Source organism: Crocodylus siamensis, chromosome 6 (assembly GCF_052110815.1).
Source record: "Crocodylus siamensis isolate JL-2025a chromosome 6, ASM5211081v1, whole genome shotgun sequence".
Lineage (NCBI taxonomy): Eukaryota > Metazoa > Chordata > Crocodylia > Crocodylidae > Crocodylus > Crocodylus siamensis.
The window spans coordinates 77,490,975-77,506,303 of NC_143400.1; the positions used below are offsets into that span (position 1 = coordinate 77,490,975).

At 42.0% G+C, this 15,329-nt stretch overlaps 2 protein-coding genes across 3 annotated transcripts in view; one reads left to right on the forward strand and one right to left on the reverse strand.

Annotated features, from left to right (window-relative positions):
• The first annotated feature begins 2,087 nt into the window (after nucleotides 1-2,087).
• Nucleotides 2,088-2,991, forward strand: B3GALNT1 (beta-1,3-N-acetylgalactosaminyltransferase 1 (Globoside blood group)). The gene is given in 7 exon segments (XM_090054131.1): nucleotides 2,088-2,384; nucleotides 2,387-2,444; nucleotides 2,446-2,521; nucleotides 2,523-2,586; nucleotides 2,589-2,700; nucleotides 2,702-2,776; nucleotides 2,778-2,991. Coding segments are annotated over 7 exon segments (792 nt in total). The 5' UTR covers nucleotides 2,088-2,191.
• Nucleotides 2,992-4,379: 1,388 nt separating this feature from the next.
• PPM1L (protein phosphatase, Mg2+/Mn2+ dependent 1L) overlaps nucleotides 4,380-15,329 on the reverse strand; it is a 218,974-nt gene continuing 208,024 nt past the window's right edge. For both annotated transcript variants that reach the window (XM_090052798.1, XM_090052797.1), the window contains exon 4: nucleotides 4,380-13,846. In XM_090052798.1, coding sequence (XP_089908924.1) covers nucleotides 13,500-13,846 — 347 coding nt within the window. In that variant the 3' untranslated portion in view covers nucleotides 4,380-13,499. The remainder of the gene's footprint in view (nucleotides 13,847-15,329) is intronic.

The window sequence follows — 15,329 nt, forward strand, 5'->3', positions numbered from 1 at the left end:
GAATCAAGTAAATATGGTAATCTCTCTGTCAGTCCTAGCTAACAGACAAGTGGGGCACATCCACACAGGTAAGCATGTGCGCTTGCAGCAGCTCAGATACAAGTGGTGCAAATTTGAGCTGGGCCTTTTTGCCTTAGTGCACATGCTTGGACATGCACTTTGTTGTGGAGCAAATTGTGCCACTTGGGGCAAAATTACCCTGCCTGGCTCCTCTGAGATCTTCAGCCAGGGAGAGTTAGAGCCCAGGGCCAGCACCTGTGCTGTCTCCAACAGTATAAAAAGCTGCCCTTGTCCTGGCCCCATCAGTACAAAAAGATGCCCTGACAAGTAGCTCAGGGCTACTCGCTCTCAGGAGCTTCTGGGACCCAGCCAAGTGGTACCTGGGGGCACTATGCCTTGTGCCAGCTGGACTGCTGAAGCAGCCCTGAGAGTTCCCTGCACCCTCTACCCACTGCAGCAGTCTGGCAGTGGGGGCTGCTGCCTGGCTGTGACCTGCCAGACCTGAAGGGGGACTGCACAGCCAGTAGAGGCATCTGACCCTCTGGGCCAGCTGCCAGTAGGCTGTGGCTGCAGAGTTGGCCTCTGTGCGGCACTACTGCCATGTATGCCCCCTGCCCGGCCATCTGGGCAGCTATTGCCCAGAAGATGTTCCCAGAGTGGTGGCCTGCTTTGAACTGTGAAAGCGTGTCCTCCTGGCCCCAGTTGTCCAGGAGGTCAGCCACAGCCAGCTGGGTCCAAGGTGCCAGCTCTGAGCAGGCAGGATCCTGCCACTGGCCTCCCTAGCAGGAATTCTGGTGTTCCCTATTGGAAAACTGAAAAATCCTTGATTAAAAAAATCCCAAAGTCACTCTATAAAATACCCCAAAATCCATGTTCCTCCACAATTAAAATAAAAGACCACTATAAAGAGAGAGAGAGAGTGAGAGACAGCAATCAGTTGGGCAATGTTTTATTGATATATCTACAATGTTAAAGCAATTTGGAAGACTACCAGTGCCTCTATCATCATAAAAAAGTGAATTGTAAATACATGTGTAATGAATTAATGAATACACAAATATATATTTTGCTGCCCGGCACAGGGGTCATCCTGCCTGCAGGGCCCACATGCCCCACCCCACCCCTGCTTGCCCCCCAATGGCTCCCTCCCCCAGCCCCCATTGCTGGTCCCACAACCCCAGCCTCTGGCACTTAAAAAAAAAACAAACAAAAAAACCCTCTACTCACCAAGCAGGGGCTGTGGGGGCTCTGGGGCCTCCTGGAAGAGTCCTCCGCAGGCAGCATGGGGCAGCAGGGCCTGGGCTGGGGCGACTGGGGCTGTCACCCTGCCCTACACTGTGTGGGCAGGGCCCCAGTGACCTTGTTGGCAGCTCAAACTGCCAGGTTTGTTTTTTTTCTTCTGTTTCCCAATGCTGGGGTGGAGGGGTTCAGGGGCTTGGGGGGGATGAGGCTGGACAGGGGAGGGATCAGGTGGGCTTGGAGGGCAGGTGGGAGGTGGAGCCAGGCAGGGAAGGGATTGGGGGGTTCAGGGGGTGGGGCTGGGTGGGCAGAGCCAGCGGGTGTTCCCTCCCCATGATCACTCCCCCCTTCTCCAGCCCCTAACCCTTACTTACTAGCAGTGAAGCCTGGGTCCAGCTCCCTGCTGCTGGCACGCTGCCTGCCTTCATGAGCATCTCTATGGAGTGTCTCTATGGAGGACCCAGCTTCCAGTTGCCCTGCTTTTTTTCTGTGTGGGTTTTTTTTGACTCTGGATATTCAGGGGTATAAATTTTGCCCCCACGCTGTAAATTTGCAGTGCTGGGAACATTTTCTTGTCCCTGCATGTGCCTCTTGTAGTGTCTCAAAGGGGTTTGAAACACTGCGAGAAGCACATGCGGGCTTGTCTGGACGCACTCGTGGTGTTCAAGATACTTACTTACTCAGATATAACAAAGGTAGCCACATGAGTATGACTTTTTTCCTTTTAACATCATGATATTGTGCTATGTTTTTGTCTACCTTGGGAGACAGACATATACATACACAAAAAACCTGAATTCTTAACCTATTGCTTTTTCTATCTGTATTTCTTCCAGCAGGAAGTTGGTTCCCAAAGCTTGCAACTCAGGATTTTGTAAAGTCCTTGAAGCTCTGTTTCAGATTCATTTATCTTGCAATTGCTTCTGATTAATATGTCTATGAAATACTTAAAATGGAGGTTTTTTGGCACTGTCACTCTGTCATACTAGTGACATGGTATGTGATAATGCTTCCTTCCAGTGCTGGGAAAGAACACACAAAATTTATGTATTTCTATGAATATGAATCATTTTGTAAACAGAACTTTCTCTTCACATTGCAGGGGAGTTTGAAATGTAAAGATAAAAATGTGTTTTTTATTATTTTGGTACCTCCAAGCCTGTGCAGATGGGAGAAAGGCAAGCCAGTAGAATAACAGAGGGTTTAAAAATCCTGGTGGTGACGGCAGGTTCTATTACTGTTCTTAACAGACCAAGAAACTGAAAGAGAAGACAGACAGGTCAGCAGCAATATCAGTAGAAGATGAAAGCATTCTCTATAGTGACATAATCTGTCAGTATTTTATGGACATAACCTTACTTTGAAAACAATCATGGCACCTAGATGGGTGTCTGAATTTTGTCCGAACACTAGATTCACGAAGTTGGATCTTGATGTCTTCATCAACACTGGCAACTTAGTAGTCTCTTCTAAAACTACAATCCTCAGATGACTTTTTCACTGGTTATCTTCTAACTGATAACTTTTCCTATAGAAAACTATAACTAACTCATCTCTCATGATGAGTATCTATTTAAGGTGTATCCCCCTTACTGTAGTGAACTTGACTACATATTATAGGAGAAGGTAGGTCAGGATATAAAAAAAATGATGGGTCATGTCAAACCCATGAAGTTTGAAGATGGTTATGTTGGCATTTGCTTAAATATATTAAAAGTTCATGTCCATATTCCTGATGGCATACAAAATTAACTTTTACATCTGTAAGTATAGACACCTGACTGCAGTGCACAGTGTATCTTCAAGTGAAATGAGCATGTTTTGGCAACAGTTACTGACCAACACTTCACTTACCTGTCATTGATCCAATGTCAGCTTGTAATATTGTGGTGGCTCCCCATTGATCTGAATGACATTGTAGAAAGTATTGAAGATGAGGTTTGTAAAACTCTGAAATGGCAATTGTCTGAGGAAAGATAACTGAACTGTGGAGATAATGTTGCAAGCAATCTCCTCCCAGCTCTACCCATCTCACAACAGTGGGCTGCAATTAGCACCTGCTGCTTCCCCCCTAGAAATTTTCCCTCCTAGGTTTTATGGTACCCCAAGAAGCAGCCATTGCCCCTTCCTGAAAAAGTGACTGTGAAAATTTTGGACAAAGTTAGACCCTAGACCCAACTACAGTCTGTTTCTCTTTTCAACAAGTAGTCAGACCACTTCAGGAGATAGATCTCATCTTCTGCACATGATAAATTTAAAGCTGCTTTTTTAGTTTAATCCATTCAGCCCTAATAACTCCTTTTGACCTGCATATCTGAAAACAGGAGTGCTGTTTAGGAGTCAGGCATTATAACTCTTCAACAGAAAGTTAGACTCAAACCTCAGTTGCACTGGAGTAGATCTAGCATCTCTTCAGTTCACTCAGTGAAGTTACTTTATATTTGTAATGCAGAAAAATCCTTTCACCTGTCAGGCCGCGTCCAGATGGGTGTGGATGTGTGATACGTGGCACCCAAATCAGTCTACAGTGCCATACATGACACGTGTAGGTGTTCCCTGCATTGCTACCTTGCAGCACCAGGTGTGGGGTTTTTGTGACACTGGGATGTCACCGGAGATCCCAGGGTCAAAAAAACCCACACTAAAAAAAAGCAGGGTGGTGTATGTAGTGGCAGCACCTCACCCAAAACTGGAGTCTGGCCAGCTGGAGCCATGCTCCCAGCTGCAGGAGAGCTGTGGCTGCAGCTCCCAGAGGCTCCCAGGACCCCAGGTAAGGCTACTGGGGCCAGCACAGTTGCCAGCCCCAGGCTCTCCAACTACACCGGGGGTTACCGAGCTGGAGCCCGCATGGTATGGGCATTCCCTGGGGACGAGTAGCAGCAAGACAAGGTGTGCTGCTGCTGCTGCTTCTCCCTGGGGAAACAAATGTTTGCACTCGTCTGGTGGCCTCAGCATCCATGCTGGGAAAATAAGCAACAAAAGTGGCTTCAAAGCTGACCAGCTTAAATTGCTGGCAGAAATGCAGATGTTGGATCCCATTTCTAGAATGATTAATTTGTTTTATAATTCAAAATAAAAAAAATACAAATGCTACTTCCAAAGAAGAATCTTAACAAAAGAAAACAAAAGCAATTCTGTAATACAAAGACGGGCAGTTTTACTTTATTTTTGTCTTATATCAGCAAGGCCAGGTTTTCAGTAGTTTACACTTCTGGTAGACAACAATACAGAATCTGCATTAACACATTTATTATTCTTGACACGTTACTACATACTGAAGATACCATAGTTTACATACTGTACATCTAGAATGACAGAGCACTGCCACTTTACTTTAGTTGCACTATAGCTAATATGTTATGAAATATTTACATTTGGCTGTCTTTCAAATCGTCTCTTAGAGACAAATGTAGAATAGGTACAGAAACCTCTGCTACTATCAAGAATGAGGTTTCACCATGTTCTTGTATTGTGAAGTATGGTCAGCGTTGTATATCGATATCTCTGCATAACTGTACATGGCTTAATGAGAGAATCTTAGGACATGTTAATTGTAGAAGTAAAAACTTAGGGGAGAAATTTATGTAAACAACCACCAGTTACTGGGTCCAATATCAGAAAGAACTTGTGCTAAAAGTCTGCATTTTAAATTAGCTTCTTTTAATCCAATTCTAAAGAGAAATGATTTTAATAAGGTAGGGAGTGCTATTGCAATCCTAGAAATAGCTATTAAAATGCAACCATTCATAAACTTCTAGGATCAGTTTGTGTGATTTCAGGGTTTTAAAAATTTTTTTTTGTTTTTTTGTTTTTTTTTATTACTCTGAGCAGATAGTGAACTATCCGGAGAGACCTGATGAGCTTGCAGATATCAGCTTGTTCTAGGATTGGGAAGGCATCTGTAATTCTCTCTTCCCAGAAGTGCTTTTTATTTACAACCTACCATTACAGGAATCTTTTTTACTCAACAGTAGTCAGTAATTGCCACGTGAACACTGGAACGACAGTGGTTTGGCAATGGTTACTACTGCTTTCTTAAAATGCTTGAACATCTTCACAACACTTGACTATAAAGAGGGACATTGCTGCAGCTGAGAAAATAGGATAAGTGTGACAGTAAGAGAACTGGACCCAGGCAACGTAATCTAACTTCTTCAGGCAAGGGACTTGTGGAATTTGACACGGGGAGGTTGAGAAACACTGATCACAGGAGTTTTGCCTTCACAATAGACTTTACACACTTTGTCTCACTTGAAAGTGGAACATAAAGTGACATGACCAGTTATGTAGAAAAACTGACATAATATTTTTAAACATTTTTCTTGCTTTTCACCCACCTCCAAATCTAATTTGGATCTGGATTTTAACTTACGCCTCAGCACTAAGTGGATTATAAAGTTACTATATAAAACTTCAGCAGAAATGTTGACCATTAAAAAAATATCATGAATTTATACTGTCACATAATCAGAATGTCAATATAGGTCATAATTTGGGTCCAAACTACTTGAATGTCTGCTTAGGCTGCCTTGATAAGAAGCAAGTGTAAATATTGAACTAATATTTTTTTTCATATAACCTTCATTAAGAACAAGACTGAGATGAAACAAAGTTCCTTCAAGGCTACATGAGTCACTGTACCACATTCATTCAGAAGAACATGGCATCAAGACAAAAATGCCTTAAACTGATTCTTTCATTAGATCAACTAAACAGTTGGAAAAATTGCTCTTTACAAGCCTGAGAACATTGTTTCCAACTATTTAGTTGGTCTAACAACAGATAATCACATTTACCCAAAGAACCTTGTCCGCTTGTGTCCTTAGACCAACACAGCTACGTTTAGAAGTCCGTGCTGCTGCGTAGGAAGCAGTGCGTAAAATTAAAGACTGGTATTCTCACCTGTATATTTTTCCAGAAGTGTTTTTTGGCTGATGTGTTCAGATGTTTCTGCTGTGATTAGCTGATTACAGAAATGTTCCTAGACTGACTAGATGCACTGCAGAATTATCTTCTAACAAACAAAAATCACTGACTATATTCTTTGCCTGTAAATTGCTTTACATCTGATATTAGTCCAATACAAGCAGCAAAAAGAATGTACAGTATTTACAACTAATTGTCTGTCTTGCCCTATTTTTGTATACTCAACCACTTTTTAAAAGTTTGAACCATTTAAAATGAACTTTATTATGTTTTAAAGAAGTTTCTGTACATAATGCACTCTTTTTTAGCCACCCTCAATCTAGAAACTGAGGGTAAACCAAACAAGATGACCTTGAATTCCTCATGCATACATGGGACAGTTTATTGTATATGGCATAAATATAAACCCCGCCACTGTGAACTCGGAACCAAGTGCTGCCATCCAAATTTCTTACTCAGTTCAACAGGATGAATAAGTAAAAATTGCAGTTTTGGTTCCTGAAAGAAACAGTAAGGTCTAAATTTCCCCCCTAAAGCACAAATTCTGAAAAGAGGAAGGAGAGATTTGAAAAGTGTTTTTTTGGCAGGCTGGGTTGGTCATGTAAGGTAGTAAAAAAACAAACAAACCACACCTCAGAGGTTAATAACCATATTTGTTTACAAGTATTGTGTGCAGGACACACCCCAAATGAGGCGAGGCCGGGTTTTTTTCCTTTACTCTAATTCCCTTGTTCAGCAAGTTCCATTTTTTCTAACAGTGAATACAAGTTGGGCCACTGAAAATCATAAAGGTAATGGGGATCATGTGGTTTTCAGACTGTTTCTTTGAGAGTTTGCTTTTTATATAGAGGCCTGGCTAAGGAAAGGATTTTTCTAAATTTCAAGCAAGAGAATACAACTAATTTTGGGACTTCATTTGTCTTAAAATAAGTACCAGTAACTGCAGTAAAACATTTGAAATTCTAAGTGGAATAAAGTAGGACTAGCTGAGGCTTACTCTTGTGGCTTGTATCATCTCACGTTTCAGCGCACCTCTAGTCTTGTGGCAATGATCACGTAAGTTTTCTGTAAGCCACACAGATGTGAATGCTATCTAATAACTTTTTACAGTTCCTGTTGGGTGTCACTAGTTTGTAGATGTCTCTCAGTCATTATCCAATCTAAGCAAAAAATGGAAAAGCTGGCCTATCTGTGCTCTCACCAGTGCTTTGTCTGTGGCTTTCCTTGAAGGGATGGTGAAATACAGTGTTTTGCAATAAAACATTAACCCTTAATGTGTTTAGCTAAAAAAGTTGTAAATAACAATATGGAAGGATCTTTGATAATGTGATGTAGCAACATAATAATGCACTGAAGTGGTCTTTCTTTGTGACTGGTTGCTTTGACACTGTAGTCCGGCTCTGCTCTTAGATGGCACAGCAGGGGGATGGGACCCTGTACTGATCTTTTAGGGTGCCTCTTTACTTATTCTTGGGACTTTCACGATTTCCTCTTTCTGTCAATCACCACTCCTGAGAAGCAGAGCCAGACTGCAAGGCTGTTCCCTGCGTTCAAGTTTTGAAAGCTTGTTTTCTCTGTCCTGCTTCTTGCTGCACTGCACTACTAGCACAGTTGCATGGAAACCACAAGCAACTCCAAGACTCTTTTTTATAATTTAGCATTTAAAAGGAAAGCCCATGAAATTGGATGAGCACAAGCAAAGCACTGGCAAATCTGCCTTGTTAAACCATGGTCAATATTTCATGGCCACTTGGATTATATACAGGTAGGAGCAGTTAGTTAAAGTGAGTTGAATGGATTCAGTATAGAACAAAACTCAACCCAGACGCACAGTATGGAACCTCTCTAGATCCCAAAGGGACAGCCTCTGGCTGAAACTTTTTTGTTTTTTCTTGCTGGAGAGAGAGAGGCTCAAGCACACATACATGCCCTGTCTGGCAGCTCTGGCACTGATGTTTTTGCATGGCCACTCTAGGTTTCCAAGAAGCGAGCCCACAAGGCAGCTGGAGATGTGACTGCTGCACACATAGGCTGGCTTCACCTGCTTTACTGCAGCAAAGAGATGGTGGCTGAAGCTCATCGAGCCTGCTGGGAACCTATGCATTTGTTCAGTTTGCCAAACCACAGTGAGCCCTTGCCGCTACATCTGCACTTATTAAGCAAGATTAAAGCTAGAAGGGTGTCCAAACATGTTGCAATCCTACTTGTGTGCAGTGCAGATGCATCTCTCACATAAAGCTTGCATAAACACTGCATGTAGATGTCTAAAGCACCACCTCATAACAAACTGCTGATATTGAATTAACCGTATTGAAACAAACTGGGCTGAATGTCTAAGCCTCTACTGCACCTCTTGGACACTCAAGAGGTCCCGGCTGTCAGAACCTAGACATTGTAAACACGGGCAATTATCTTTTCCGTCTACACCTCAAGCTTCAGCATTCAATACTAACTTTAATGAAAACTGCTGTATTTGAAACAGCTGCAGAACTTAAGCCTTTCAGTGCCATATGAATAAAATGTAGTAATTCCAAATATCAATCCATATGCTTAATTCAGAATTTAATATCCTAATATAGATACAAGTCCTGAGATTTGGAAAGGTAATTATTTATTAACAACATCAAAGACAGCTGCCCAACTACTAGGTGCTAAACCTCAAGCCAGCAGTAATATTTAATAGCTGAATTTGCCTGTAGCTTTAACAGAACCCAGCCCAGCCCCCTCATTGTCCAAAACACTTTTTAAAGGTCCTGATTTTGCAAACAGTCTTACCTGGTATTTCAGAAAAAGGATGATTGAAAGAAATACATGAGTATATACCCAAATGTTTTCTCCTTTCCATGTAAAATAAGTACTAGGAATACCACCAAGATCCTCTTAAAGTTCAGTGCAAAGCTGTCCTGTACTCCACTAGGAGGCTTCTCAAAGCCTGGCCCATTGGCAGACACACAAGGCAACCCTTGTACTTCTTTAATGCAGAGTTAGCTGTGATTTAGCAAACCCATTATTACCTTCAAGCTGGCTCAATTCATCAAAAGAGAAGTATGACTAACTTCTGATTCAACATCATCGTTTTGCTTTGCTATAGATTGAACACTGAATCACAAATCTATCACTACTACGGTCCCATAACAACAGATATAATCAGTATATAAACAATAACCTAACTGCTTCTAGGACTAATCTCATCTCCACTGAAATCAACAGCCAATCATTCACTGGTGTCCAAAGGAGTTGGACCATCCCTCCCCTTTTAATGCTTTTTGTAAGTTGTTTCTTTTCCCTAGCATTTTAATGCCCAGGTACTTCTCATTTTAACTCTTATGCTTAGCTGTAGACATGTGGGGCTGAAAAGGACCACAAGATCTCAGCCAGTCCATCCCCCTGCACTGAAGTGGAGTAAGCATATCTAGCTTATCAACACTGCATGTTACAAAAAAAAGAGATTATGTGCAAAATGAAGCAGCAGATGCTGCTGCCCCTGAGACTAGCTGCAAAACCTGTATTTTTCCATGCATGACCACAGTGGCCTGAACAAGTTGCACAGATACCAAACATTAAGTTACGTTGCTTCAAATGCATTCACTGATGCTAGAAAAAAGCACGCTGGGGCACAGGGATGCAGAACAAAACAATGACTTCGCTCTTGATGCAAAACAGTTCCTCAAACCCTTTTTTTGGCAGCTGAATTAATTCCCTGGGGTTCCCATGAGCCCCGGATACATGTGTGCAAGAAGCAGAGTCAGTGGACACCGATCCACTTCCTCCCTAGCATGCGAATCACTTCTGTGCTGTGGGCTTGCACTGGCCTTGGACAGGACCTCTGCACTAGGGAGAATTTCATCATTAAAATGGCCACTTCTTCCACATGTGCTAAAGGAGGACATACACTTACAATAAGTAGATGGCTTTCACCTTACTGAGAACTGTCCCAGGAAGGAGACAAGAAACCATTATAATGTATACCTTGGGCCCCACTGATTGCACTAGGAGCCTGTGAGGATAGGCTATAGTTTTAGCTGAGAATGAGGATCCACGTGGCTACCACCTGCAAAGCTGCCCTGTACTCCACTAGGAGGCTTCTCAAAGCCTGGCCCATTGGTAGAGCAACAGTTGGTTGGTCTGGCGGATTCTCCAACTTGCCTCCCAGTCATCATCCCGCAACTTCCCTATGGCAAACTCTGGTACTGGGTGAATTTGTGCATGTGCAGTAAGTTTCCTTTCCCTGGGCTCCGAACACAGCTCTGGGCACTGCTGCAGAGCTCGGCTCCGAGGTATGTTTGCTTGAGCTCTATTGCCCTCTACTGGTCGGTCTCTAAAGTGGGGCTTCACACCAACTATACGCAATCTACTCTACCTCAAGTGATAAAAAACAATATGCAACAAGTCTGGGTCCCAGTCCCAGCTCTCTAAATATGCATGTGAGAGACTTCCCCTCTTGTCTTCAGTATGCAGATTTGTTACAGCAGAAGTGTACTTATAGGCTGAGAAAATCCAGCTTTCCCTACAGTTGTCCTTTAGCAAACCTCTAAATATAACACACTTCTCCCAAAACAGCTGCTTCTACAAGCAGCCAAACCCCTTCTTACAAGGAAGAGAGCATTATGCCTGTCACAGCAGCTGTAAAGGGGAAAGCAAAGGCAGCACCCCGTGACGACTAAATGCTCCCTGAGCTGTAGTTTGCAAACTGCTGCTCTACCAATCTAGAGGTTTCCACACTGAATATCACCATCGTGAAACCCCAACACCACTCTTGCATCATTTCACAGTGTCCTAGCCTGGAAAACCTTTAAGGGAAATTTAACTGGATTTTACTGCAGTCACTTACTACACCTCAACTTGACTGTAAAGCTACAATTAACAATCCACTGAATTAAATTATTTTTTCCTTTGCAGAATAGTTAGATGTTGTAATTAAATCTTTCAGTGAAATAACCATCTGGACTAGGTCCCAACATACTATATGAAGCTGGATGCATACTTTTCCAATAGTTGTACTGCACACTTCCTATTATTTACCAAGAAAATCTGGTGTTCCAGGTGGAAGCAAGCTGTTAGAAGGTACGTGTACCAATTGTGCAAACTAGACTGAACTTGGAAATCAAAAATCCTAACTGGTTTATATTGGTACACAACATCTGTGCTGGATAGTCTGAGTAAGTAGCCAGATGGACTAGAGAATGTGAAAGTCCTGGAGTGGGGACAATTACTGCCAGCACAAATGGTACAGCAAGAAAGTGGATTTACCTGTTCTGAGTGTGCTAGATAACCAGCCTTCAACCAAGCCCTGTTTTGGCAGTCTCAAGGCAGAAGGAAGAGAGGCTGACCTGGAAGGACCCTTCACAGCATGTTTAGCATAAAAAAAAAAAACCTTACAGGTTAAACCAGCTGAACAGTTTAAGGGGACTGGCCCAGAACAGGATTGGGTGTCAACAACTGAAATCTGCCCTTATATACTTGATGGTATTAGATTAATTAGATTCTCTTGTGTCTTAAATTCTACGGTTTTAAGAAAGGGATAATTTAGGGGAAGAAATGAAAGGAACTTGGCAGCTATTCCTTTAGAGGTGCAGCAAAAAAACAGTTATGTTCCTGTTACTGACCGAAACCTGCGCAACAGAACCCGCAACGCAGCTACTGGCTCAGGGACAAGTAAGGCACTTACTCAGAGTCTGCTCTCCTCTGTCTGTGGATAATGGTGAGACCAAGAGAACTTGCAGACTAAGTAGACCTGTACTTTTGCCAAAGAAACAAAAATGTTAATTAGCATAATAATGTCACTGACTAAGCTCTGGACACCAAATGCTGAGCACACCTTGTCACGTCCAGCAGAGGGGGAATCTCAGGGGCTCGCCTAGAATGAAGTCAATGGTGAAACGAGTCCCTATATCATATCTTAATACAATGCAGTGTAAAATCACACTTACAGGTAACCCAGCCAATCAACCATAGTATCTCCTCTGCCCCATCAAAAGTCTTTAATACATACAGACCAATAGTTACTTCAGGCTCCAGCTCTGGTGTACTGCCATACACTACCAATACTCTCTTCACTACTACTGCCTCCAGATTGCTAGATGATGAAGCAAATCAGATCATACATAAAAATGACCCAATCTAGATCAGATTTGGAAGGCCATTACCTATAATGAAGTTTACATTAGTTAGATTGCAATTTACAATTTCATTTTGAAATCAGACATAGGAAAAAAATTCCCATTTAGAGAATGTTTCCCTCCTAGCCCCAATAATTTACAGTACAGCTACAGCATATGAGGTTGAACACTAAGTCACATATAAGCCTCCTTGATGAATTTTGAACTGATGGATATTACTGAAAAATTGTCTGCAGCAAGAGCATACTTCACCCAATGTCATGAAACATGCTGCCTTCCCTGGTTTTCCCAACATTGACTAAAGATATTCCCATCTTAAGCTACACTGAAATCGTCTTGCCTTATTTTCTCTTCTGACTTATGAAAAATAGTAGAAAAAATAAATAAATAGAAGCCAGGGGTGTTTGGCATTCTTCTACAATGAAAGAGCAAGTTTCCTGAATAGTGGAGGCATTAGTCCACAGAGTAGTTTGATGGAGTTTAGCATCTGCTGGTGTGAATACAGGATGACATAGGTGAAGTGTTATTAAAGTCACCCGCAGCCCGCATAAACATGTGGGTGCAGGAAGTTCAATAGCTTGTACCTAGTCACGTGATAGAAAGGGTATATTTAACTATGGAAAAAATGAGCAGGGTGGGCCTGTTCTGTGCTGACAGGCTAATGTTTGGTTCTTTTTTTTTTCTCCATATGAAAGACAGACTACTAATTAGAAATCCTCTCCAAGCTAACGCCCTACCATCACTGCAGGTTAGAAAAACAGAAACTGGAAGCACTAGGGAGAACGACACTCTGAAGGCAGTTACATCTATGGGTGAAAAGCAGTGTAATTCCTATCGCTATTGGAGCAGAAGCAGCACTGCCTGCCCCCACAGTGCCAATCTGAATGCAGCTTCAGCTATTAAAATTAAAGTTAAGAAATGGTTTGTATTTGACAAAACCTAAGCAGGAATTTTTAATCCTGGAAATAGATTACAATTCATTTCTCAGAAGCAACAGGTCGTGGGAAGCAGGAAGATGTGAAAAACTTAATTCATATAATTCAAAACATATCTGCTGTATTGCTCCTTTTGTTCAGCAAAGAACAGAGACCAGAAGGGTCTTTCCTATCCCTTCTGCATAAAATCCTAATGATAATTACTAGAACTTTCTACTACATTAAAATGTAAGAGTTTGTTTTAAGTTTATCAGAGAAGAAGCAAAGAACTGTTGTGAGTTCACTGTTCTTCTGTTTTGCTGCTATTTCTGAACTTCACCACCATAACTGTTATGTTATCAGGACAACCTCTGTAAAATGACTGTAGAACTATACTCTTGGCACCAAAATGGGGCTCATCCAAGCGTTCCTTGATGAATCGGACAGCCTCTTCATTGCTGAATGCATCCCACAGGCCATCTGATGCCAAGATCATGAACTCTGGCTGTAGCTTGTCCAAATCAAAGGTCAGGATATCTGGATCAGGGATAACAACATTGAGATTTTTCAGAGGATAATCTCCTAAGGAGCGGGACATGGCCAGGATCCCCTGAACACGCCAGGAGCCATTGAAGCTGATGAAGCCACCTGAAAAGAAACACAAAAACTCTGTTAAACGTCTTCTATTCTCCCAGATCAACTCTAATACTCGTTATGAGATATTCCTAAGCATAAATAACATATATGTCAGAGGTGGGGATGCCTGAAGAAAGGTATACATCAAAGTAGTGCAGAGGGGCTGGACTGTGTTTGCACATTTGTCCGAACTAGTGGAATGCTTGAAAGAAAGTCACAACTGGCCAGTCTTCCAGGCACAGCTTTGTGTTTCTGCTTCCCCAAAGAGACTGACAACCTGCTGAGCCCAGAGATAAGTCTCCCTTGTGTTAGACAATTTGCCTTGCAGTAAACCTTATGCCAGAGCCAAGACAATACACTAAAAGACTATAACCTTGTTTTAGTAAAGCTCTTCTTCTGTACAATTCAAGAACAGGTTTCCCTCATTTGGGAAGATCTATGAAGGGAAAAAACACTGAAAGTGCAGTGCAGCAAGACTAAAATCTCACTCTGGGGCATGAAGCAAGGAAAGAACATGTACACAGCATTTATTGCTAGCTCCATCAAGTTGTCTTGGATGAATAATAAGAATTGACCAAAAAGCCTCTGCAAAAACAACAATCAGAGAATTCTTCTTCAGCACAAAGCATACTAGTATTAGAGCTGATCAGCTGGTACAAATGCAGTGCTATACCCAATACTAAGGACTCTTCAAGCTGAATATATTTAAGTATTACAATTTGCAGTGGGTTTACAATCATGAAATCATAAAAGATAAGTATTAGAGGTTGGAAAATGTTTTAGACAAGAAAACAAATTTAAATAAGTCAAATACAGATAGTTTGTCTTCACCGTGGTTTCCAGATGAATGGAAAGCAAGTAGCAAAAATCTTGCAAATTTAATTTTTTTTCCTGTCTACAAATTGTGTACTAAAGTGTGTGTAATGTAAATTTATTTGAAATGATCAGAATAGATTTTGCTGTGCAAGTAAATGTTAAGTTATGAATTTCTTGCTAACCATTTGCCATAAATATTATTATTTGTGATTACTCAGGCTTGTGTGCTTGGTCTTCTGTGTCACATGGGGCATCTTTACAAGTGCTCTGGGGTGGGCGAGATGGTGCTTTAATTACACTGGCTCTCAGAAGCCGCTCTAATTAAAGTGCCAGCAGCCTCTCGGGTATTCAGTGTCCTGCACTTCAAAATGGTAGTGGGGGTGCTTTAAAGCGCGTTTGATGAGCTTTATTTGAAGCATTCCTGCCAGCATTTGAAGAGCGGGGAGGCTGAATACATGTAAAGCCGAGGCTGATGGAGCATGCTAATTAACATGCTACAGCAGACTCAGTTAATTGAGTCTACTCCCAATGTGTTCTAATTAGAAGGTGTCAGAGCAGGGGTTGAGCACATGTATAGGTGTCCATGGAGTATTTCTGTTCCCAGCTGGATGACCTAATCTTTGAACTACATCTGCTTCTGCCTGAAACTCCATTGTATTTAATGACTAGATAATTCTTG